The sequence below is a fragment of the Onychostoma macrolepis genome, chromosome 05 (assembly GCF_012432095.1).
Source record: "Onychostoma macrolepis isolate SWU-2019 chromosome 05, ASM1243209v1, whole genome shotgun sequence".
Classification (NCBI taxonomy): domain Eukaryota; kingdom Metazoa; phylum Chordata; class Actinopteri; order Cypriniformes; family Cyprinidae; genus Onychostoma; species Onychostoma macrolepis.
Genome location: NC_081159.1, coordinates 32,568,407 through 32,595,057, shown reverse-complemented (window position 1 = coordinate 32,595,057; position 26,651 = coordinate 32,568,407). Strand labels below are relative to the sequence as shown.

Below are 26,651 nucleotides of genomic sequence, written 5' to 3'. Positions count from 1 at the left end.
CAATGTTAAATTCAACTATTTTAAGATTTTAAGAATCTTTTCATAAATCTGATTATACTTTAGCATCACATTATTTATTTATTAAGAAACATGTCTTAAAAACAAATTTGTACAAATAAATTCACATATTTCATTGTATAGTTGGCTATTGTAGGGAAGTGAAGGCTTGACACTCCTATATTTGTTTAGTTATACTGAATTTAATTTATATAGATATTGAATTTCAATCTTTTTTAAAGAACTAGTTTAAATGGTGTATTCCTGAAAGATGTTTGACCATTTAATGTTACTATTATTTTGATAATCACATCAAGTCAGAATTTAGGACCCATATCTTAGCAGTCCAGAGAGTGGAAAGAGCAGCAGAATTGGCATAAAGTAAACAGGAAGAATGTCCAGTCTGGCCACAGATCTCTTGGCTTGTATCCCTACCTTCCTTTTTGCTGGCCTTCCCTTTGCTGGCTGAGCAGGAAAAACAGACTGAGCTGTAGAAGAGGCTCTCAGATTGTTTAACAATGTTTCGGAAGTATGTTTGACAGTAGAGGAACAATGACAAAAAGCACCTGCCATGTATACTGTGCATAATAGAATATTTAGGACTGGTTGGTGACAGAATTTGGATATCCCTCTTACCCCTCACGGAATCTTTGCATACAGTCCCTAAACAAGCATTGACAATCTCCTGACGAAGGTGAAGACATTTCTGTCTCTAAAGAAGTTTGAAATTGTTATTCATGCTTTTGTAACTTCTCAATCGGATTACTGAAACTCTTTGTATATCGGTGTTCCTCAGTCATGTGTTTCACATCTGCAGTTGTTTCAGAATGCATCGGCTCGACTCCTTTGTGGGAAGCGTAAACATGAGTCTATCACACCAGTTTTGATCTCATTGCACTGGCTGCCAGTCAAATATTGAATCGATTTTAAAATTTTACTGTTCGTCTATAAATCTCTCCATAATCAGTCTCCACAGTACCTATCTGATTTGTTACATCCATACATTCAGTCAAGATCACTCAGATCTGCAGATGCTGGTTTACTGTAAGTTCGCAGGGTAAGACTCAAAAACAGTGGTGATCGTGCTCTTTCTGTTGTTGGCCCTAATGTGGAATCTACCGGTTCATATCAGATCTGCCTCAAATTTATCTACAGTATCTCACAGAAGTGAGTACATCCCTCACATTTTTGTAAATATTTTATTATATCTTTTCATGTGACAATTCTGAAGAAATGACACTTTGCTACAATGTAAAGTAGTGAGTGTACAGATAACACCAAATTTAACACACCTGCTCCCCATTCACACCTGAGACCTTGTAACACTAACGAGTCACATGACACCGGAGATTGAAAATGGCTAATTGGGCCCAATTTGGACATTTTCACTTAGGGGTGTACTCACTTTTGTGGCCAGCGGTTTAGACATTAATGGCTGTGTGTTGAGTTATTTTGAGGGGACAGCAAATACTCACTATTTTACATTGTAGTGTCATTTCTTCAGTGTTGTCACATGAAAAGATATAATAAAATATTTACAAAAATGTGAGGGGTGTACTCACTTCTTTGAGATACTGTATATAAAGTCTTTTCCAAGGCATTCAATATTCCTTGACTTGCTGTGCAACGATTCTCTGTTTTGGTGAACCTCATCCATTTTACAGTGTGTATTTTATAGTTTGTTTTATTGTTTATAATTGAGCTCTTTTATTTTGCATACTCCGTGCAGCACTTTGGTCAACGTCTGTTATTTTTAAATGTGCTATATAAATAAACACTCAGTATTACACTACTCTCATGGCACATCATAGCATTTTGTACCATTTTTAAATGTCATAAAATACTAGCTAACCTTCTCTTTTTCCCTAAATGACTACACTTTATCCCATTTATGACATATTTACTAAAGTAAAAAAAAACAAAAAAAAAACGCAACACTTTTGTTTTTTATAAAAGATCTAAGACTTTTTCTATGTACACAAAAGGCCTATTTCTCTCAAATATTGTTCACAAATCTGTCTAAATCTGTGTTAGTGAGCACTTCTCCTTTGCCGAGATACTCCATCCACCTCACAGGTGTGGCATATCAAGATGCTGATTAGACAGCATGATTATTGCACAGGTGTGCTTTAGGTTGGCCACAATAAAAGGCCACTCTAAAATGTGCAGTTTTATCACACAGCACAATGCTACAGATGTCACAAGTTTTGAGGGAGCGTGCAAGTGGCATGCTGACTGCAGGAATGTCCACCAGAGCTGTTGCCCGTGAATTGAATGTTCATTTCTCTACCATAAGCCGTCTCCAAAGGCGTTTCAGAGAATTTGGCAGTATATCCAACTGGCCTCACAACCGCAGACCAAGTGTAACCACACCAGCCCTGGACCTCCACATCCAGCATCTTCACATCCAAGATCGTCTGAGACCAGCCACTCGGACAGCTGCTGCAACAATCGGTTTGCATAACCAAATAATTTCTGCACAAACTGTCAGAAACCGTCTCAGGGAAGCTCATCTGCATGCTCGTCGTCCTCATCGGGGTCTCGACCTGACTGTAGTTCGTCGTCGTATCCGGCTTGAGTGGGCAAATGCTCACATTCGATGGCATCTGGCACTTTGGAGAGGTGTTCTCTTCACGGATGAATCCCGGTTTTCACTGTATAGGGCAGATGGCAGACAGCGTGTATGGTGTCGTGTGGGTGAGCGCTTTGCTGATGTCAACGTTGTGGATCGAGTGGCCCATGGTGGCGGTGGGGTTATGGTATGGGCAGACGTATGTTATGGACAACGAACACAGGTGCATTTTGAATGCACAGAGATACCGTGACGAGATCCTGAGGCCCATTGTTGTGCCATTCATCCACGACCATCACCTCATGTTGCAGCATGATAATGCACGGCCCCATGTTGCAAGGATCTGTACACAATTCCTAGAAGCTGAAAACATCCCAGTTCTTGCATGGCCAGCATACTCATCGGACATGTCACCCATTGAGCATGTTTGGGATGCTCTGGATCGGCGTATACGACAGCGTGTTCCAGTTCCTGCCAATATCCAGCAACTTCGCACAGCCATTGAAGAGGAGTGGACCAACATTTCACTGGCCACAATCAACAACCTGATCAACTCTATGCGAAGGAGATGTGTTGCACTGCATGAGGCAAATGGTGGTCACACCAGATACTGACTGGTTTTCGGATCCCCCCGGACCCCCCCAATACAGTAAAACTGCACATTTTAGAGTGGCCTTTTATTGTGGCCAGCCTAAGGCACACCTGTGCGATAATCATGCTGTCTAATCAGCATCTTGATATGCCACACCTGTGAGGTGGATGGAGTATCTCGGCAAAGGATAAGTGCTCACTAACACAAATTTAGACAGATTTGTGAACAATATTTGAGAGAAATAGGCTTTTTGTGTACATAGAAAAAGTCTGCATGACCTGAGATGGGGAAATGCCCATCAGTATATCATTATTTTGCCATAGAAGTTTATAATCATTCTACTGTGCAAAAGATTGTGAAAAAAATATGCTGTAAAGGAAGCTTTCAAAAATGTATGTATTTATTTATTTTTTAATGAACAATATATAAACTGTGTAAACAGCAGAAATCCATTATTGTAATCAACTTTGGTGAGCAAACTGCCTTTTGTTAGAGCCAGATCTTTCAAATTCTGATTAATCATTCAGAATCTGCCATAGATCTGCTGCCATAGATCTGCATCCCAGACCTTATACTTTTGTGCATGGTTTAGTTGCTTAGCCTTGTAACAGCTAAACAGAGGTATGTTTTTTTTTTTTGCCAAAGTCTTCCATGAAGTAGAGTATAGCTGGTCCCTCATATGCAGCTGTTTCTGTTTTAGGTAATGATTTTTTTATTTTTTCAATCTACATATAATTTGTTGATCTTTAGCTCATGTTGTAATTGTTTAATCATATAATAGGCTATAAGAAATCTCTGACTCTGTGCAAGTGTAAATAACTACATTCATATGGTTATTTTTCACACACACTTGCTCTATGTCCATTTTTTTCTCTCTTTGAACTATTGCTTTCTTTTGGATGACAGATGATACTTAAACCCTTGACCTACAGCTCTAAACTGACCACTGCTGACTGACATGACTGAATATTCTTCAGAGAAAGAAAGGGTTGCATTGTCCCACTTCCCCTTCCCCTGAAATGATCTTTAGATGTCATCAGTTTTAAAAACAGGCAGTTTCAAACAATGTTTTGAGCTTTGGCTTATACCACTGCCAACTTCTCTGTACAGAGTCAGTGCATTGTTTTTGCATTATGTATTGTTATTGCTCCGATTTATAAGCTGCCAGAGAGAGATCTTTCTTCTTTCATCAGCTAATATTTTCTTCCTGTTGTTTTAAGAAGGAGGGAGGGGGTTAATAGACTAATGACCTGCAGTGTTGTGGGCCTCATATTTTTCATCAGTTTTATTATCTGTTAAATTATTAAGCATGGCATATTCCACTGTACTCTGCTTCATTTTTTTTTAAAATCAGTTTTATACAATATACAATGTATGTTTCATTGATATGTATGTTTGCGATCCAATAAATGAATGAGTGAATGAATAAATAAATCAATAAATACAACAACAACAACAACAATAATAATATTGATAATAATAATAATAATAATAATAATCATGGATCAAAATCAATAAGAAATCAGCACACCAAATCACAATATTTAATTGTTAATTTAAAGAAACATAGAGGCTTTTAACCTAAGATCCATTATCAAGTTTTACTGAAGAATTATAAAAGAAATAAATGTGATAAACTGTTAAAAGGTTTCACTCCATATCTAAGCACTGAAAATATCTCAATAGACAGAAATGATTGCCTTCACCATTATTGTTCATGTTCATCTAAAATCTGTTCCTAATAAATCTTTTCACCTTTTATTGTACTTTAAAAACTATTTGATATTAAATAGTTAGGAAATGTCCTATTCTATTCTATTCTATTCTATTCTATTCTATTCTATTCTATTCTATTCTTCCTAATTTTATGGGATTTAGTTAGTATTTAATGTTCATTTTTATACACTCAATTTCTTTTTGACTCTATTGTTATACTCTTGAGTGCTTCCCATGTTTTGCCACATTCCTTGCAGTTAACTGTGAAGGAAAAATTGTATTTCTGTTGTTCCAGTTTTTCTGACTTCATCATGTTCTCTTCAAGTCTTTTTCCACACCCCTCCCCCTCCTGCCCACCACTGCTGCCTTCTTCTTCTTCTTTTATTTATTTATGTATTTAATTTAATTTTTTTAAATTTTTAATTCTGTCAACAGCTTGTAACATTGTCTTTGACTGCCTTGTCATTTTCCACTGATTAAATTTTTGGTCAAAACAATAATCTCAATTCCAAGTACCCTTCCAGACACTGTGTGCAGACTTAGGGTGATTATTTAATGTTTACCATGATTTTTTTTTTTTTTTCTTATCTCTTTCTGGTACATAACCTGCTCTGTGTTTCTAATCACCCAAATATCAATGAACTATTTATGATTCATTTGCTGACATTCTCACTGTATTGACCAAGCTTAAATATTACATAAACAGTATTTTTCCTTTGAATCTTTTTGTTTCATCATCAATGCACTCTATTCACAGAGTGCATTAAAACACCAGATTTAACAACAGAAGGTTGCAAGAATAAATTATGATTACTGATAACAACCCAAAGTGCAATTTTACTCAATGTTTCCGAGAGGTAATAATGCTCAATGCACAGACCTATATTAAATGTTTCAGCTATCTGTTTTTGTAAAAATATAAACAATCCATTACATTAATCAGTAACAGTATTTTAGTAGTTCCGGGGTGTTTTATTTCATCATCATTGCCCTAACCACCATGCTCCTATAGAAGATAAGCGGTTTGGAGAAAGGATGAATGGATGGATGGAAGGATTAACCTCTAGTATTCAGAGATGCCAAGCTCTCCAGAATAATGGTGCATTTGGAGGTTGGAAGGATCATGCATGCTGGTTTACAAAGTAGAGTTCATATATATATATATATATATATATATATATATATATATATATATATATTATTATTATTATTATATTATATTTCAATTATTTCATATACTTGTACTGTTTTGCATACTTGCAGGTTGTTTATTAATCGCTAGATGGCACTGTGTCTTTTTCACCGAATTTCCACAGCGAAAGTCCTTTACAGGGAAATGGCTTTCCGCATCTTGTTTTTTTTAATTTTTATTTTATTTTTACTATATATAAGTCAGTCTGTTCAACCCAAGTATCCAAGTATCACACAGATATTTCATGTTTGTGTTAGCCTATTTTAGAAGGGATAGAATGCTTTAAATTGTAACTATTGTCATTTAGCCCTCATTTATTTGTGTGTGTATTTCTAATGCAATATTAATGTAGGGGTTACATTTACAGGTGATTTGGAGAAAAAAAAAAAAAAAAAAAAAACTAATGGCTGTAGTAATATGTAAGGTGCTCTGAAAATGTGTTTACCGTCGTCATCATCATCATCATCATCATAGTTATTATTATTATTATTACTATTTTTGTTGTTGTTGTTATAGAAGGTAAGAAGATGTTTTCAGTCGTTACTATTGTGATTTAACCCTCATTTATTTAGGCTACATTGTGTAAGTTTTTCTTGCAAGATTAATTTAGAGTTAAACACACAGGTCCAGTTAACAAATGCTTATGGTACATAACATGGGTATGATTGTCTACTCATCTCGACAATTTTTTTCCTTAAGTAATTATTATTAGTAGGCTATATAAAGCAGCTGTGTTTTAATTCACGTCTAGGGACATGAATAAAGGGAAAAAAAGAATAAGTTTGTAGTCTACGGTTATTTTTTTTATTTTTTTTAAATCACGATCTCCGATTGATTTGTTGGAGTATTTCGTAATTTAAACGAGAGACACAGACAGTGTAGCTTAATATAGGCTATTCTAAATAGACAATCTGATTCTAAGAGTCGGGCACGGTAGGATAATCGTTAAGTTAAATGCGAACTTGATGTAACTCTTAAATGCACCCACGAACGGGTTATTTCTCTCATTTTCCTCTTCTCTTCCTTAATTAAATTATTTGGTTGAATGCGATTCTTAAGTAGCCTACTTTTGGTTAAGCAATTTTATGTACAGGCGTCACAAAGGGAATAATTATCACACTTCATTATTACTGTGGGTATTGATGTTTTGGACAGGGTTAAACTTTGCTCATATACATGTTGGTATAAGAGGTTTGATACAGTTTCATACAAAGCCTATAGCTACGCAGAATTGCTGCCAGTGAACTAAATCGGATTAATTTAGAATGCAAACAAAATTATGATAATTGATCAATTAATCTGAATGGAAATGTTAATTCGCTGTTTGAAGTGCACTAACAATGCAAACTCCGGGTGGTAATTATGCTTCGCATTTGCCCTTTTGTTAAACATTTGCTTGGGGACTGCGGCTCCGTGACTACAAATGAACTTTTTTTTTTTTTCATGCAGGACGTTCTGTTTTCACCTTGATATGATCGAAAAGTCCACAATAAGTGCCAAAGCATCGCAAAACACTCATAGAGCTGTTCAGTTAACAGCAGCCGTAAATCAGGATATTAAACGCACAAAAGCCGTGATTGAGGATGCTACATTTATTAGCCTACATTTTGGAGACTCTATGTTTTAGTTCCTAACTGTATCATAGAGCCTAGGCTATGATTGAATAGGCTAATATATGAACAGCGCCAACATATTTGAGCTTAAAACCTGTGTAAAATGTGCTAAAAGACTAAACAAAACTAAAGTGAGCAAGACTCGTGACACTAAAATAATATTATTTAGCCTGTATTAACTAAAAAATAAAATAAAATAAATATAAAATAATAATAATGAATAGTAGGGCCTAATTGTTTAAATACAAACTGTTCTCAGGGGGTATTATGGGATGCTCCTTTCTCAAACAACAACAACAAAAACCAACGGAGGCAATCTATATATATAATGTATTATTATTTACATTATTTCAAGCATTTTGACATAAACATGTATTGTCTTGTTAAATATGAGCCTACATTTTCTCCGCAAATCATAATCATACACATTATGCTTGCACTCATACATGCACAATCTTACTTTTTACTTCTAAATACATACAGTGAAATCAATTGCATTGTGGCACTTTTTACAGTGGGTTTTTGCAGTGAATGGATTTATAGGTCCAAAAAAAATAAATAAATACGAATAGCGTATTCATTTTTTCTCTCTCTCTGTTAAGCACGCTAGAACCCTTTCTCTGAGCGCAAACAGACAAATGCTGGACTACCTTAAGAGATCGTCCCTCCCTCGGCACGTATGCCATTGGTTGATGTTTGCAGTGGAAGACCTTGCTGAAATGCAAAACTTGTTGCTGGTCCTTGCGGTCGATGCGCGCTGTGCTGAGCTTCTCATTATTTTCAGTATCACAATGATCTGTCGCTGAATTGTTTCCTGCTGGAGTAAATCTAAAAACTGGTGCTATTAGAAGAGGACTCCCTGAATGTGTAAGTGTTGCCTCTAATTGAAATCGCAATCAAACTGTTCGATTTCACGGAAAATGAACAGGACCGATGGGACTGTGTTATCCAGCAGCTCGGTGGTGGCGGGCTTTGGATAACGCATGTGCTGCCTATCGCTTGGAACTCCAAAAGACTGGCTTACAAAGACGGGCATTCGGGTTTGCCCCCTCACACACAGGACTTTCTTCTGGTCGGCGTGATCACTTAAGCTCAGCCCAAGGGAACTATTTCTTTTCAACGTGTGCAGTTTGAAAAATCTTACCCATTTATACAAGAAAGTGGATACCAAATAATACGCTGTTCTGGATTCATATGGATGTGGATATTATTTTTACGGTACACTGGATAGTGTAATGATGTGCGCTCAAAAGGGATTTTTAAACAGAAACAAATGTTTACCTCACTCTGGACATTTGACAGCACATTGGAATTACAGTCTGTGGAGAATGATGTGACTGAACATGTTTTATATATGTTCTTTTTTTCTATATGTGTTGTAGCTGTTGTCTGACCACAAGGTGAGGGTAATTTTGTGGTAAGATAGTTGTTTTATAACAGTTGTGTTTTGCTGTGCTGTACAGCAATTTTACTACTACTACTACTACTACTACTAATAAAATGTAATAATAATAATAATGTATTACATTTTTGTAATACTTTTAAAAGCAGTGAATAAAATAATATGGAATCGATTATGGACTAGACCATAACATTTATCATTTGTATAGAGCATTTAGTCTTTCACATTAATTTACAATATCAATACTACAATACTACTTTCTCTGTAATTAATTATTTACAACTGTAGTTTTCAACTACAAGCTTTTTTATTGATGGCAATATAAAATTAAATTTTTATTGCAGTATTTCAATATCTTTGTTGATATCAATTGAGTTAGCCAAAGGAAAAAAAAAGAAGAAGACTTTAGACACTGCAGTGGAGTCAGGCGAACTGGCTGTCATGCAGGATTGATTGTGGGAAGTATGTTTGGGCTGGAACAGTTTGGTCCACAGATTACTAACAGAAATTTTGGTCACACTGAAAAAAACTTTAACCAGCCAAAAGTGAGCATGAACTCCCATTACAAGAGCCCAGGTTTTCATTCTGGAGGCCCACAAGGGACTGTTGAGAGTGGTATGGACCCACTTAGCAAGCCTCCTGTGGTTGAGATGAACATTAATATGAATGGAGGGGAACAGTATGGTGGATTTCAGCAAGGAAATTCTGAATTACATGCAGGGAATCTCCAACAACAACAGGCCTCAATGCATGGATTTTTTAATCCTCATCAACCTCACAATCAATCTCACAGCCACCAAACACATTCACACCAACACCATCAACACTTTGGGGGAAACTTTGGACCTGAACCTGGCTCCTCCTGTTTGCACAGCGGAAGAATGATGGGTTATAACAGCAGTATGGGACTCCAGCAAGGATTCCCAGAGGGTTTTGACCCACTCTCTGAGGGGCAGTCAGCAGAAGGCTTCTCTCAGCAGCAGTCCCAGCAGCAGCAGCAAAGGACAGACTCCATCCCTGATTTTCAGCACCACAGACCCCCCAGTGGAAATCACCCGGTCCCTGCCCCATGTCTCCCTTTGGACCAGTCACCTAATCGTGCTGCCTCATTCCATGGCCTGTCTTCTTCATCCTCTTCATCAGAAAGTCACAAACTGGAGTCCAGACGAATGCCCCCATCAGGTGGTGTTGATGGACTGGACTACAACTATTCTAATGAGCCCTCATCTGAACATTTTGAAGTGTCTGTGTACTCCCCCTCTGAATCTGATTCTCAGCTTTCTCAATTTGGGCATGTCCGTCAGGTGCCAGGGCCCAGTTTTCCTGGAAACACAGGGTTGTCGCGAGCTCCTGGAATGCAGGGCATCTCTAAAGAACACCCCCATACCCCCCCTCAACAGCAGCAGCCCTCAGCCCAGCACAGTGTGTTCTTTGAACGTTTTGGGGGTGGGTGCAAAATACCAGTGGGGATAGAGCCTGGTGCCAGGCATCCTCTCATGCAGCAGCAGCCAGGCTTGATTGGCCGACAGAACACTTGCCCACCATCTCTCCAACAGCCCCCACAATCAGAGACGGGTTCTGCTAATGCCAGTATGCAGGAGGGTGGCGTCATGGTGCCTGGCCAGCATAATCAGTTTGAATACCCTATTCACAGACCAGAGAACAGACGGATGCATAGTTATGGCGACCACGTGTTCAATATGCAGCAGAAGCCACCCCCTCCTCAGCAGCCTTCCAATCAGAGGCTGCAACACTTTGATTCTCCTTATTTAAATATGGCTAAGAGGCCCAGGTTTGATTTCCCCAATGCTACTCATGGCGGGGAGAGTTGCAGCAGTTGGAACAGTGGTATGCATAACCCGCCTGGTATGGAGAATCATCTCTCTCCAGCAGCCTATCCTGGCCTGTCTGGAGAGTTCACCCCCCCTGTGACGGATGGCTTTTCATCAGGCCCATCAATGCAACTTACAGGGCCTGAGCAGCAGTCAATGCAGCAGCAACAAAATGCAGCAATGATGATCAAGCAAATGGCCTCTCGAAGTCAGCAGCAGAGGATGACACAACCCAATCTGCAGCAGCTGGGTCATCACAGTGATGTTTCTCAAGGGCCCCTGGGGCATGGGGGCCCAGTGGGAGGCATGTCTCAGTCAAATATCGAGAGGGAAAATGGTAGGAGGATGGTGAACTTTGATGGACGGAATGCACATATGACTTTGGAGAGTGGGTGGTTTCCTGGGACACATCCACCTGGGGAAGTGCTGGGCCATCGCATAGGGGCAGGTAGAGAAGTGGGGGCTCATGAAATGCAGCAAAATGGCCCTGACATGATGTTCAGAGCTGGTGTGAATGGAATGGGCATGCAGGAGCCTATGAGGATACCAGGGGAGGGCCACGTGCAGCCCTTACTTTCACCCAGCATCCACTCACAATTCAACAGTGGCATGGGGAACCTTTCACAGATGCAGTCTCCCAGTATGGGTGTTGGACTGCCAAACACACCATCAGAAAGGCGCCCTAATGACTTTTCGGGACCATCCATGGGTGGTCCATCCTCTTTTCCCTATGGAGGCTGTAATCGACAGGGAGCCTCTCTCAGTAACTCGCAAGGGGTGAGCACCTCACCAGGGAGTTTAACATCCCAATCAGACTTTCCCCCTAACCAGCGTTCCTCTGTCAGCAAACTTGGGGGACTCTCCTTAGGGAATTTTAGCAAAACGAGTGGCAAGGACAATGTTTTTGGACAGAGCTGCCTGGCAGCCCTCTCTACTGCCTGTCAGAACATGATTGCCAGCCTGGCGGCCCCTAACCTCAATGTGACATTCAACAAAAAAACTCAGGGAGAGGGGAAACGAAAGCTGAGTCAGACAGAACAGGACATGAATAACAGTGTGGTTAATGGCACTGGGAATGCTGGGACTGAATATTTCTCAAGCATTACTGCCCCCCAAAGTGGGCAAATGCCTCCCGCTGGAAATAGCAACACTAAGCCACCAGGTCAAAATCAGACGGTGCAGGGGGAAGCCAGCACCCTCTCCCCAAATTACAATATGGAAACTACCCCTTGCAGTGAGGGGAAGGTAGCAACAGGGAGTGGGAGAGGGAGAGGGAGGAGAAAAAGAGACAGTGGCCATGTGAGCCCTGGGATATTTTTCCCCTCCGACAACAGTAACCCTGTTGTAAGTCCTGGCCAGCAGGTGACCTCAGCAACTAGTGTGGGGGAGAGAAGTACAGGCACACCTCAAGAGAAGCCCCACACCTCTCCCTCATGGGGAAAAGGGGGTGAACTGCTGCTGGGAGATCAGGCTAACCTTATGTCATCTCTTGATAGTGGCATCCAGAGCGAAACAAAATCTGAAGTCTGTTCATCTCAGATGGATTTTACAGATGACGTGTGCACACATTATAGCAATGAGGATGAGGTTTCATCAAGCTCAGATGCTCCATCCTCTGTGAAGGCTGGCCGCAGCCCTTTGTTAGGTTCACCCAAGTTGCAGAGAGACAGTGGACTAATAGGTGGGCAGAAAGGGCAAGGCATGGGCCTCTCCAACCACACTACCTCACCATCGGAAGGCTTTGGTGGAGTGGGCCATCTGGGTACACCGGGCATGGAGCAAGTTCGTACACCCTCTAGCACCTCGGCCCATGATGAAATTCACCCATTAGAAATATTGCAGGCTCAGATACAGCTTCAACGGCAGCAGTTCAGCATTTCAGAAGAACAGCCTTTAGCTGTAAAGAATAACAAAAAAAGTAGTGACTGCAGTGGTCAGGATGGAGATGGAGAGCTTGCTAGCTGTAGCCCGGATGCCGGGAAGGGCTCTGTGGGCACTATTGATCTGGACACACTCATGGCTGAGCAGCATGCCACCTGGTATGTGCCCAGTGATAAGTCTCTGCTTGAGGATTCAGAGGAGGAGAAGTCTGTGTGGGAAAAAAATAAAGTCCAGGGAACCATCAAAGAAGGTAAATATTTACAATTGTACTGTAGTGCACAATTGTTTTTTTTTTTTTACTTATGCAAGTAAAAACTCTGCATAAATTGTGTGAGGTGGCAATAGTTTGTTTGTTTGTTTTTGTTAATTAATTAATTAATTTTCATTTTTAAGTTCATAGCCTCTTAAAATGTATTTTCACTTTCTCAATCTCTGTCTTGCGTGAGCACACGCACACACACACACACACACATACATGGGCATAGATCACACGGGAGATGTGTCCCGCCCCACTTTTAATATCACGTAAATTCATCCCCCGCACTATTTTGGGCAAGTGTGTTCGCATAGAGGTTTTCAAGAGCCGGTGTCAATTAATATAGATTTAAATTCAAATAGACAGGATAGTCTGTGCGTGACCTGATGTTTTATTTGGACCCGGAATAAGATGAGATGAACATCACGGAGCGCTAAACACTCAATGCTGTGTATGTTTCATTCATACTTGAACCCTGTATGAAAACAGAAACGTTTGGAAAAATGAAGACATTAAACATACGATTGTGAAAATATATGGTTTATTTATGTTTTTCAAGTCATCTACAGGTAATAAATAAAGTATATGAACTATGCAGTGCTAATTGACAGCATTTATTACAGTATGGAAAGTATTATGCCTTATTATGTGATAAAAAAGTGTTTGTAGTATATAAACAAATCATTATTTTTGCTTATTGCCCAGCAGTGTATCTGATTTCTAAGCCAATTAAAAGCTAGAAATAAGATAAAAATTAAAGTTGCTTATACACTACCAGTCAAAAGTTTTTGAATGGTAAGATTGCTGTTTTGATAAGAAGAAGCCTCTTCTGTTTAGCAAGCCTGCATTTATTTGATCCAAAGTACAACAAAACAGTAACATTTTGAAATATTTTTACTATTTAAAATAACTGTTTTCTATTTGAATATATTTCAAAATGTAATTTATTGTGATTTCAAAGCTAAATTTTTAGCATCAATACTCCAGTCAGACGATCCTTCAGAAATCATTCTAATATTATGATTTGCTGCTCAAAAAAACATTTATTATTATTATGTTGAATAGAAAATTCAGAAGAACAGCCTTTATCTGAAATATAAATCTTTTGTAACATTATAAATGTCTTTATCGTCACTTTTTATCAATTTAAAGCATCCTTGCTAAATAAAAGGATATCTTTATATAATTTATTTTCCAAAAAAATAAAAGAAAATAAAATAATAATAATTATACTGACTCTAAGCTTTTGAATGATATAGTGTGTAATGTTACAAAAGCTTTTTATTTCAAAATGCTGATCCTTGGATCCTTCTATTCATCAAAGAATCACGTGACACTGAAGACTGGAGTAATGATTCTGAAAATTTTGCTTTGATCACAGCAATCAGTTACATTTTAAAATATATTCAAATAGAAAGCAGTTTTTTTACATAGTAAAAATATTTCACAACATTACTGCTTTCGCTGTATTTTGGATCAAATAAATGCAGGCTTGGTGAACAGAAGAGACTTATTTAAGAAACATTAAAAAATCTTACTGTTCAAAAACTTTTGACTGGTAGGTTATGTTACAGAAATGTTATATTGTAATGTTATATATATATATATATATATATATATATAACATTTCTGTCCCCCTCACTTCTGAAATGATGGCTACACCCCTGCGCGCACGCCGCACACACACACACACACACAGACACAGATACACTCATGTAGGCATATATGCTAAGAATGCTGTCCTTTACATTATAGCATTTTCAAGCAAGAACAATGATATCACTCCAACTTGAGGTTTTCTCTGTGTGACATATACGCATTATAAAGGGAAAAATGACATAGAGGTATTTGAAATGTATTTAATGGTTTATTAAAAAAAATAAATAAATGAGAATAATAAAATAAAAATGTTTGGATATGATTTAAGTTCACAATTAGGATAGTAAGGGTTCTGAATTTTTTTTTACATTTTTACAAATTTTAATAAATTTTAAATGCTGTTAAAAAATATAAAAAAATAAAAATAAGACAAAAATGGTCATTATTTTTTATTTATTAAATACACTTAGAGTACTTGTAGGCTTTCTAAGCATTTGTAAAACATATATTTAGGGATTTTTCCATTTGTATTTGTATACATTAAATAACAGACACAGGCTCAAAAAAACATATTTCCTGTGGATCCTTGTCCTGATCTTCACTCATATCAACTCTCATCACTCACAAAAATACATCTTAACCCATTTAAGCCACTTTGTTTCCATTTATTATTATTAGTAGTAGTAGTAGTAGTAGTAGTAGTAATAGTGGTGGTGGTGGTAATATTATTATCATTATTCAATTAATTAAATGAAACTGGCCTTATAATTTTTACTTCTTTGTATGAAGTTCCTTGTATGACTTTTTTAGATCACCATTTTGACACACCCTGTGATAGTTAAAATCAGGGATCAGGGATTGTGTTTGCTTTAAAAAAATAAGATTCCCATTGGAAAATCCCATTACACATTTAATGTATATTTGTGTATACAAGTTCTGTGTGTAAAACCTAAAGACAGGAACAATCATTGCAGGCTGTAACTGTGCAATAATAGTTATTATTATTATCATTATTATTATTATTAATGGCAATCATTTAATAAGTCATTCTCTAATGCATTCTGTTTTCTTGTAAAACTCTTTTTAAAAAATCTGTTATGCCACTCTCTAATAATAATTTCTTAATAATTTACATTAAGCAGCATAAATATGTAAACCATGAGCTCATATATTTAATATGTGTGTCCTTCATTTGGCACTTGTCCTTTAGTTTAATCAGTATATGAAACGGTAATTGTCTTCACTGAAAAGGCAGCAGGATGGACACGCATAATTGAATTGCCACAGCCGGAGTGCGCTTTCACACCTGTTAATAGTTTGCCCCCGGTGTGCATTATGTGCCCCTTTGTTTGGGATAACAGCAGGTGGGAGGGTGCAAGGGGCTGCTTTCAGAGCAGGCAACCTTAAGTCAAGGTCCATTGTTTAACATTCAGTGTTGTCAAGTTCACCATTCCCATCTCTGTGCGCTTATTTTCTGTTATAGACTAGCAAATACATCCACCATCCACCACACAGCCAAATTGATTTGTCTCGCATCTGTCTATGCTCTCAACGTAAACCAAATGCAAAACATTGTATTTTTCTCTCAGTATTTCCCTCCTTTCTTTTCCCCCACCAACTGTGCATTGCTCTCTTTATTTTGCAGTCTCCTTGTCTCCCTTTTTTTTTCTCTCCTCCTCACATTCAAGCCCCGGAGCTGTAAACGCACATTGTGCTGGTGCGATCGATAGCTAGTTAGCACAAATCACCAGCCTTGACAGATTTTCATTTGAGTGGCATAGACAGCAGAGATGAGAGAAGGGTTACAAAGTGTTTGCGGTTGTGAAATTGCATCGGATGCATTGCACGCCAGCACACAAGGGGACTGTTAAATTCTATGAGCTTCATTCACACCATAATATTTTACAGGCCTTTATAACACTTAACTTTCAAAGTATAGGAATGCTTCTAATTTTAATTAGGTGACTGAGGTGCTTATAGGACATTCTTAATATGGATTTATAGGATGCAGTAATTCATTTTATGAGTCTCAAAATCATTTTAAGGTGTCTTAAAATTAATTGCACTGTGCTATATAAAGTGAAAATGTGTAGTTGTGAACTAAAGGAGCTATTTCTAGCAGGTATGGCCAAGAATTTATTTTTTTGCTTGGTGTAACCTAATGTAGCAAGGTATATTCAGTCATAATGTTTTTGACATAATAAAACCAGATTATTTCAAGGTTAAGCCATGAAGTACTTGAAGAACAAGGCTACCAAGTTTAACAGTTTTTCATGTATGTAAGAGTGCATATATATATATATATATATATATATATATATATATATATGAAGAGTTCAGATGCAGAAGTGTCGTCTGAAATTTTCTTCTAAAATGAGCATTTTATCAGGCTCCTATATTTGTGTTTAGTTATTTAACTTTAATTGCATAGAAAAGGACCTATACATTGCCATTATATTAAAATGACTGAACCTAAACAAAGGAGCCTGATAAAATGCTCATTTTAGATGAAAATTTTAGACGGCACTTAGAGGCTTTTGCATCTGAACTCTTCATATATATATATATATATATATATATATATATATATATATATATATATATATATATATATATATATATATATATTAGTGCTGTCAATTGATAAAAATTAATCGCGTTAATCACAGTCATGGACTGTGATTAATCACGATTAATCACAAGTTTAAAATACTAGGATTTACCTGTAAATGTGTTGAAATAAAGAAATGCATGAAACTAGTTTAAGGAAAGAGAACCTTTCACACTTCCGCCAGGTATGAGACATAATCCTTATTATTCTTTTATCATTATTCTTTTGTTTTTATTCAGCCATTATCAGCCTTTTACTGGCAATAAAACTTTACCAAGCCACATCGCTTCAATCCCATTATACATTTACCCAACTATTATCAAAAGTATTTCTAAATAAATACAACAAAACATTTCTTGCGACCTTATGTGAAGTATTATGACAAAATGCATTATGAAGAAGAATTGGACCTGTTCTGCAGCTTCCTTTTTAGCTAATATTAGCATGCTACATAAGACAATTAATGAGATTAATAATACACTTTTACTCAGAACTCACTTCAAACCACCATCGAGTGTTTGTAATAACTTCCTTTTGCGATCACATATGGAATTTGGTTGTTTACTGTTGTTAAAATATGCTATTTATAGCCTTTTATCTCGCTGCTTAAATTAGCATTTCAGATGTACACATTCCACTCAAGAAAATCACATACAAATATCCTATCGTAATCGTGTTTTTATTATTTTATATAATCTATAGTGGCTGTTGTCAAGTTTATTTGTGCTGTTAAAAGCCTTAACATGTGCTCTGGCTGAAACTCACGTTGTTTGTGATGTTACAACCGCCTCTCCGTTCTTAAGTTGCCAGGAGTACATTCCAAGTATAATACACATTAGTAAAAGGATCTATTTTCATTTTTATTTGTCTATATACACCTTGGGCGGCCGCGGTACATTATAAAAGTAGCCCAAAAAAACCGCAACCCACGGCTCTGTAATTTGTAATTTCCCGCAACTGTATTTTCAAAATAGCCCACTTGTGCCGCTACCCTGGCAACACTGGTTCACTGTTCCCTCATCAATGATAGATAACCTTCCGCGCTGCGATGACGGCAAGAAGTTGGGGTCAAACCTTATCAAACGATTAATTTGCGTTAAAAAAATATTAACGTGTTAAAAATTTTTGATTAATCGCATGCATTAACGCGTTAGCGTTGACACCCCTAATATATATATAAAACAGATCATCTTATACAAGGACTAAACATGATTCAGCTGTCAGTTCTAGCAGCACAATGTGGCAATGCCTAATCTAAACTAAACGAAACAAAACTAATATTTATTGTGCATCAGTGTATTTACACATTTTACAAATAAGTTTTTAAGTACAGTTTGAGTGACATAGTATATGAATTCATATTTGTATAATGCGAAATGTTATTTTTAACTTCAAATATTTATTTTATTTAAATTTATTTAATATTTTTATGTAATATTGTTTTATATTACAAAATATCCTTGTATCTTTCTTATAGCCGCAGTCCTTAAATTCATCAAACAAAGATTGGATCTGTGAATTTGATCTTAATTAGACATCTTTGACTGAGTTGCAGGATATTTATATTTGTTCGTTGTTCTCATATTTGTACTGCCAAAGCTTTAGTAGTGTTGAATCTGATCACAAAATGTTTTCCACATTTCAACTTAATCGCTATTATGCTTGCAAAAATATTATTTATTTATTTATTTTTATAAAGCAATAGAGAGACATAGAGAGAGGCTTTCTAATGTCTTGTGCAGCGAGTGTGAATATATTGTATTTAGTGTTTTGAGCTTTTGGTAGTGATCAGTCATTACTGTAGTAATGCACTGGTGAGGATTTCCCTTTGAGCCCCTGAAGTGTGTACTGCAAATGGTACTAATAGCCCCCACTAGTCTCTTTGTGGACATGATAAATGATAGAGCAAATCAATCCAAAGAAATGTCAGCTGTGTTTGTGCCCCTTATGTGCTCAAGAGCTTTAGTAAGATATGACTTTATATATTAGTGGCGTGCACTGACAGGTCACTAAACACCTAAAGTATCCTTATTTCTATAAAATGTGAATTGTTCAGTTCTGGCTTATGACAGAGTGTAGGCATCACACTTTATTGATTTCATTTGTGACAAGTTGCAAAAATGAATCATTTTAATTACTTTCCCTACTTGCTTTTTTGTTTATTTCATTCAGTTTCTAACACCCAAAACAAAGCTGTGATCCACATTTGGTGTAAAATGGAAAAACAGCTCAGGGCAACCCATGCTCTCATTCTGTCACTAGTTTGCTTCTTATTGACTTCTTTTGCAACGTATTTATTCACCGATTCACCAATCACTTTATCAGTGGTTGCAAACAGGAAATGTATTTGCACTAATATTACATATATAAGAAAATATAAGATATGAAATTATTAACAATTGAATATTTATATTAAACCCAGGAAGATTTTAAAGGTGAAGTGTGTGATTTTTGCCCTAGCTGTGTGACCAGTACACCAAACAGTTAATAGCACTATAGTGTTTATGCCTTTCTGTGGAATTAATCTTCAAATGACTCATTGTCTCTGTGTATTTCAGTTTTTTATAACTGCTTACACACATTTTCAAAACTTTGCCTCTTTTTTTTTTTAAGACTTTACACACAGATCCAAGAATTGCACACACAAAATGCAAAATGCCTCGCATCTCTTTCAAAATGAAGCACAGCATTCAAAATATCACAAACACATCTCAAAAGCAAACATTTGCAACACCTTTGACACAATATTAATTCCTGTTAGATTTTTGTGTTACATAGATAATTGTGTGTTGTGTTTTGCAAAAAGTGTTTTATGAAATTGAAAACTGAGTCAAAGAATAATTAGCGTATGGTTTTGCAGATTTGGTGTGTGGTTCTGGTATTTGAGTGTCAGGAAATTGTGAATCAGAAATTGTGTGACAAGTAAAGATTTTGTGTGTAAGCAGTTGAAAAAACTGTAGGATGGGAAAGGAGTTAAAAAAAACAAAACAAAAAAACTGTGCTTTTTTCTGATATTTCTGCCAAATATATGCATATCTACAGCTCTGAGTGCATATTGACTTTACACGTGAGAGTTGTAGACTGTCTGCCTTTAAGTGCATGCTATAGACTTACAGTATATGCTTCTGTTTGGTTCTAGAAGCTTCTTCAATGTGCATGCTTACATTTGTCATCTTCTTCTTCTTCCTCTGAACTGTGTTCTCCAAATACTTGTGTTGGTACTGTAACATCAGCTCTCTTACTGTCTGTGTGTGTGTGTGTGTGTGTGTGTGTGTGTGTGTGTGAAAAATGATACCAGGCAGCTAGGTGGAGTTGTGGCATTTTGAATGCAGGTTGTTGTCTAGCAGTCATAATTCATTTTGGAGAAAAATAACAAAAATGGGTTGTTACCTTAGAGCTGCTAAATTTCAGGAGAGAGAAAAATAGAGACAGAAAAGGAAATGGTATTCAGATCAGTTCATATTTTAATTAAAATACCGTTGCAATGAAAAAATTGCAATGCTCTATTCTGCTTAGAGTCTGTTGACAGTTGTTGTGCTGTTAATGGAAGGAAACAAAAATATCTGATCAATTTGCATACTTGAGTAATTGTTAAGAAAGTATAAATCAATAAATATATAGATTATTGCTTTAAAAATTGTAAAATAAATGTAAATGAAAAAAAGAGTTAATTTAATATTGTAGTAATACTGTAATGTAATTGTAATTGACAATTGTAATAATAGTTTTTTTGTTGTTGACAATTGTATTTAGTGTTATTTTAATATTTTTCAGTGTATTATTATTACAAAATACAAGATCAGACAGTTATGCCATTTCCTCCACTTAGAAGTCAAATAGAAGCTGGACTGAATATTTATGTCTTGCAGCAGTAAATCACTTGCCATATTGTGTATTAGTTTCCCAAGTATGTGTTCTCGAGGAGGGGGAGGGCGAGAGAAAGAGAGAGAGTAGAGGAAAATCAGAGACTGTGCCTGCCTGAACTCAAACCTCCCACCGGACTCCTGCAGGAAGGGGAATTTAAGCTTTTAAACCTTCAAATAAGTATTTTGCAAATTCTCTTGTGGATAGCAATTAAGGACCAGGATGCAGATCAAAATCTTTTCTGTGGAATCCTAAGGTCCTTGGATCAGTGCATTAAACTGTTAAAAGAAGATCTGTTTCCTGATCAGAAATGAATGGGAACGTGGGGGGTGGGGTAGAATAGTATACTCACATTATATACCTTATATAAAATGTGTCATTCATTAATTAATTCATTCATTATGGAGTAATTCTAAACAAAAAAAGATGTAGAAACATTTAGATGCACTTAAAATGTGTTTGTTGACCGTTTCTGACTATTCTTCCATTGTCTTTTAAGTTGAAAGATTTAAAATTTAAAATGTATCTTTAAGATTATATTTTAGATCAATTTCAACAGAAAGAACATTAACCAGATTTGCATTTCGTGAAGGAGAAACCAGTTTGTAAAAAAAAAAAAAAAATCTGGATTTTGTATTGATGTATGTTTTAAAAGAAAATCTTGTTTCAGCCTTTCTACTTCAAAATGTAATGCTTAATTCAATGTGTTACTCGTCATATCTTCATAACTATAGTTTCTTTATAATTTGTGAAAATTGTTTCAAAGTAAATCCTACACCATTTATTTTTTTCTTCTCGGTATAGTATTATGTTGTGTGTGGATTTAACATAGAACATACTGTGTTTGTTATGTGTGCACACTAGGCTGCTGTGTTTTGGGATAGAGACTGGGTCTCTTAAATGCATACATTTGTGTGTGTGTGTGTGTGTATGTTTTGGGTTTGCACAGTTGTCACTCACTCTATATATGTGTGTGTGTGTGTGTGTGTGTGTGCATTGGGGGTAGCAGCAGGCAACTTGATGGCTGCTGAGCAGTTTGTATGTTTGTGTGTATGTGTGTGTGTGTGTGTGTGTGTGTGTCAGGAATGCTTGGTTGCTTATCCAGGCCGTAGTGCAGCATGCTGTGCCCAGCTACCACGGACTATTGGCAGACTCTGCAGGACATAAGACAAGAGAAAAGGACTGTGTGCATGCCTGTGTGTGTGTCTGTGCGTGTGTGTCTGTTATTGCCTCAGGCGTGTAAAGATGAGGAGGGGGGCTCTGTGTATATATGAACTTATAGCTATATTTCTTAGCATATAATAGTTTAAGACACCATATACAAAAAAAAAAAAATTTTTTTCATTATTATTCAGTAGTAGTCATTATTTACCACACATTTAAGAACGTCCCAGTTCAAATGATATATGCACTCCCATTTTTCTTTTCTTTTTACCGCTAATGTCTTTCCCTCCTCTCTGGATTCCTTTTCCCTTTATTTTTCTTCCTCTATCCTTAGGGTTTGGGGGATGGTGTTGGGTTATTGACCTTTCCCTACACCTTACCATTTTTTTTCTGCAGTACTGGTCCAGACAGGCTCGAGGGCGAGACCAGGCGTCCGTCTCTCAAAATGGCTGTGTGTATTAGTGTTAGCGTCTGTGTGTATAAAGGTGTTTTTCCTTAGGGGAGAGCGGGGATAATTGTAACACGTTTTGGTTTTTGGATTTATTGAGAAAATGTTTAGCCTAAAGATTTGAAATTTTACCACTAACCTCTGGCATGTTTGGCATGATTAAATTTATGGCAAAAATGGTTTAGATACCATTAATCATTTCAAACATTTAGTCTGCAGAGAAAAGGAAGTATGTGATAATTTTTACATTAAATGAAATAGAGTTATATTGTTTGCAAAATTAAAATGTTTGATTGTTGTAAATAAAATTACAGCCCCAAAAAACATATATTTGTAAATATGTTTTTGCTTATTTTATTTTATTTTATTTTATTTTTTTATATCCATTTTTACTTAAATCTGAACAAAAATATGAATTGGGTACAACATTGATATATCTGTAGTATTCTGAAACTGGCATTTATTTATTTATTTATTTGTATTTCTCTGTCTAGCAATCACTCCTTTTCTCATATTGACATTTTGAATACAACCCCTTATAAACCTGGGTATGGATTTTGTTTTGTGCAGCAAATAAAGGCAGGGGGATGGCGTGTGGGTCAATGCTTTGGTAGGGTCATGATGCAGGTAAATTAGGTCAAGCGGTGTCAAAGGTCAGTTTTCCCAGAGCATTGTGACTCTTGACGGAAAGGTCACTCTGGTTTTGCATGGTTGAATAGGTCTAAAAGCAAATGCTAATGCATGTGGCTTGATGGATTTTAAGATCACATTTCTCAAATACACGCTTTCAAAAAATTCACCCAACTGCCAGGAGAAGACAAGGGCATCCCTACACTGACACCAGAGGTCGGCCAGTCAGTTATAAAAATGTGTGTGTGTGTATAAGGTTCAGTGTTGGGAAGGTTACTTTGGAAATGTAATAGGTTACAGATTACAAGTTACCCTGTTTAAAATGTAATAAGTATTGTGACTTTTCAATTACTTTATTGAAGTATTGTAACTTATTACATTTGATTACTTTTCTAAATTTCTAACATTTTCAACTATTAATCATTCTGAAACATTTAAAGCAGGCAGGGTTAACATTACAGTAGTGCTCAACACTGATTACTGTCAAAATCCTTCATCACTTGAATTAAGATTTCATTCAATTAAGTAAGGGATAATGTACATCTTTATTTTGCGATAACAACTGGCTTGATGTACATTATCCCACTTATTACATGGCTGCTTGCCACAAAAGTAAATAATTAGACACAAAACACTGACCTGAGTTGAAATATTTGAACGCAAAGCTTCCATGAAGAAAGCGGTTGCGAGCAAGCGGCAAGTTCAAACTAGACGGACATTTAAGGGATACGGTGCAGTCATACTATTTTTATTACACAACATTTCACCACATAAATAATTAAGTACTAGTACTTACAGTACTAGTTTGTTAGTTATCTTATAATCCATTACAGTGTACGAAACAAAATGGCAACAGCTGTGTTTGTATGAAAAGAGAGAGCGAGTCCACGATACCAGGATGACAGAATTAAGAAATTGCACACATAATATTGAATTGAGTTTTAATATTTTATTAGCTAACCAAATGCAAAACTTCCACCAAAAAAAAGAAAAAAGAACAGTTCCTAGCAAGCGTATAGCACCGACTTAAGTTACCTGGATGAGTCTGTGTTATTAGCTTTTACCAGTTGTTATCAGGGAATTATCCTTGGAATGTCACGACTGACCAATCAGAATCAAGCATTCCACAGAGCCGTGTAATAATTTAATCTAAAGCACAGCCACCACAAAATCAGATTTAACACCTCTTATTTACTTTGAGATCATTCTGAGGTAAAATACAGATTTAAAATCATAAGAAATTGTTTAATAGCTGTGATACTGGTTTTGAAATCAAATGTTTGCATAGTTATGACAAGAAACACTGGCATCAAACAATGCCTTGGAAAAAACAATTAATCTTAAAAAACAAAGCATATGCTTAAACCCAAATAGGAAATAAAACTGTTATCGAATAAGCATGTGTCCTATTCTGTCCTAAGTTCCTGAAACATTGGTGTCTCATTTTAGAGCAGTCAATGCAATTTATGAAAGAAGTCATTTCAGTCTGTATGGGGTGTGAAAATATTCAGATGTAACCCCCTTTGTAATCATTACAATTTTCAAAAGTAACTGTAATTTAATTACAATTACATCTATTTTGTAATTAAATTATGTAATACCGTTACATGTAACTAGTTACTCCCAACACTGATATGGTTGCATATGCAACCTTCCCAAAGACATACATAAAACATATTTCTTATATGTTGAGAAGTCATTTTACTGATTTTGAAATTAATACACTACCATATAATCTTCAAAATATGGGGCAGTACTCTGCCAATATTGGTCAACTGGCCAATGTGAATGCTTGAAAGAACAATTTAACATTTTGTGGTGGCCAAAAAACACTTGATGTCTCGTGTTATAACAGACCAATTAATCAAGTGCTGTATGATATCATTAATACATAGACAGCAATGAAAAGTGTAATGGTTATTCAATATATTGAATTTTCCTCCTTTTTTTCAGAAGTAGACCTCTCTCAAAGTAAGACCACAGGAGGATCGGGTTCCTCGGGGACTACTGGAGGTATGGGTTCTCATCTCCAGTGTCTGTCAGTCCACTGTACAGATGAACTTGGGGAGTCAAAGGGACATGGGGGACCTGTTCCTTCCTGGCGTTCTCTTCACTCGGACATCTCAAACCGTTTTGGAACCTTCGTAGCTGCGTTGACTTGAAGAGAACAGAGCAGAAGAAAAAAAGACCTTTCAACTAGTGGATGAGAATAAGGAAACAAGATTTCCTGTTTAAGCCGGATAAATCAATGTTTCTTTGTCAGGACAATGTATGCCCTTTTTTGTAGAAAACAAAAAACATGAGGATCGTCACACTGAACTTACTGCAGGATGGTATATAAAGGGTGGAAGATATATGGTGTACCAGTACTGATGCTGTTTTCAAATCCAGACCTCAATATTCCTTTTTATGTCTATGCATTCTGATGACTATTCTGCTCATCCATTTTTACGTATTCTATGCTTCTCTCATACCCTCTTTTTTGCCCTCTCTGGGGGTCTCATTTTTTTTTTCATCTTTGAAGTAATTATTGTTCCTTCTTATTAAATGCCATTATTCTGTATAAGATCTAGGGTCTCTTCCTGACCCTAAGCCCACATAGTAACCTCCCCGCCCTCAGGGCAGGTAATTCTACTGTCATCAAGGGACACAAGCATACTTTGAAATTTGGTCCTTGTGAGCATGCTGCCTGCTGGCTTGTTGGAATCAAGTAAAAGGTGAGTCCTTTTAGAACGTGTTTCATAGAAATTCAACGATGTGCCATGTCTTTTCAAGCTGATCACTGGCCCTCCTCCAGCCTTTCTACACTGTCTTTGGTTACTCTGATCTGTTGGATTTCCTCATTACTTGAATATTAGGTTTACAATATTTTCCATACTTCATTTTAAAACAGAATTCCCATAAGCCCATCAGATTGTTTCTTAAATACCCAGGATGCTTCAACACTGGTATGCTGCAGAGCTAAGAGGAAAGATTTTGATGTTAAGTGGATTACAAATAGAAACCAGAATATTGGTATTGCACATGTAATTTTTTAGGCAATCTTTAGAAAAAAAAAAAAAAAAATGCTTCAGTTGACCTAAAAAACCTGAAAAAGGTTAGATGGAAGGTCTTAATGGCAATGTGAAGATCCTTGTTTCTTTTCATTTTTTTTTAAAGTAATATGTAAAGTGCAGTTGTCTGTTTTTCTGCATATTGTATATGTATACATATATATATATGTATATGTTTTATTGAGTAAAATTACAATAAATATGATGTTAATGGTGATAGCTTTTGCCT

General features: G+C 36.5%; 1 protein-coding gene across 1 annotated transcript; it reads left to right on the top strand.

Annotated features, from left to right (window-relative positions):
• Positions 1-8,205: 8,205 nt before the first annotated feature.
• mn1b (meningioma 1b) lies at positions 8,206-26,639 on the top strand. Its single transcript, XM_058776470.1, has 2 exons — positions 8,206-13,047; positions 25,323-26,639. Exons 1-2 carry the CDS (start codon positions 9,549-9,551, stop codon positions 25,529-25,531), a joined length of 3,708 nt encoding a protein of 1,235 aa, XP_058632453.1. The 5' UTR covers positions 8,206-9,548; the 3' UTR covers positions 25,532-26,639.
• Positions 26,640-26,651: the final 12 nt, after the last annotated feature.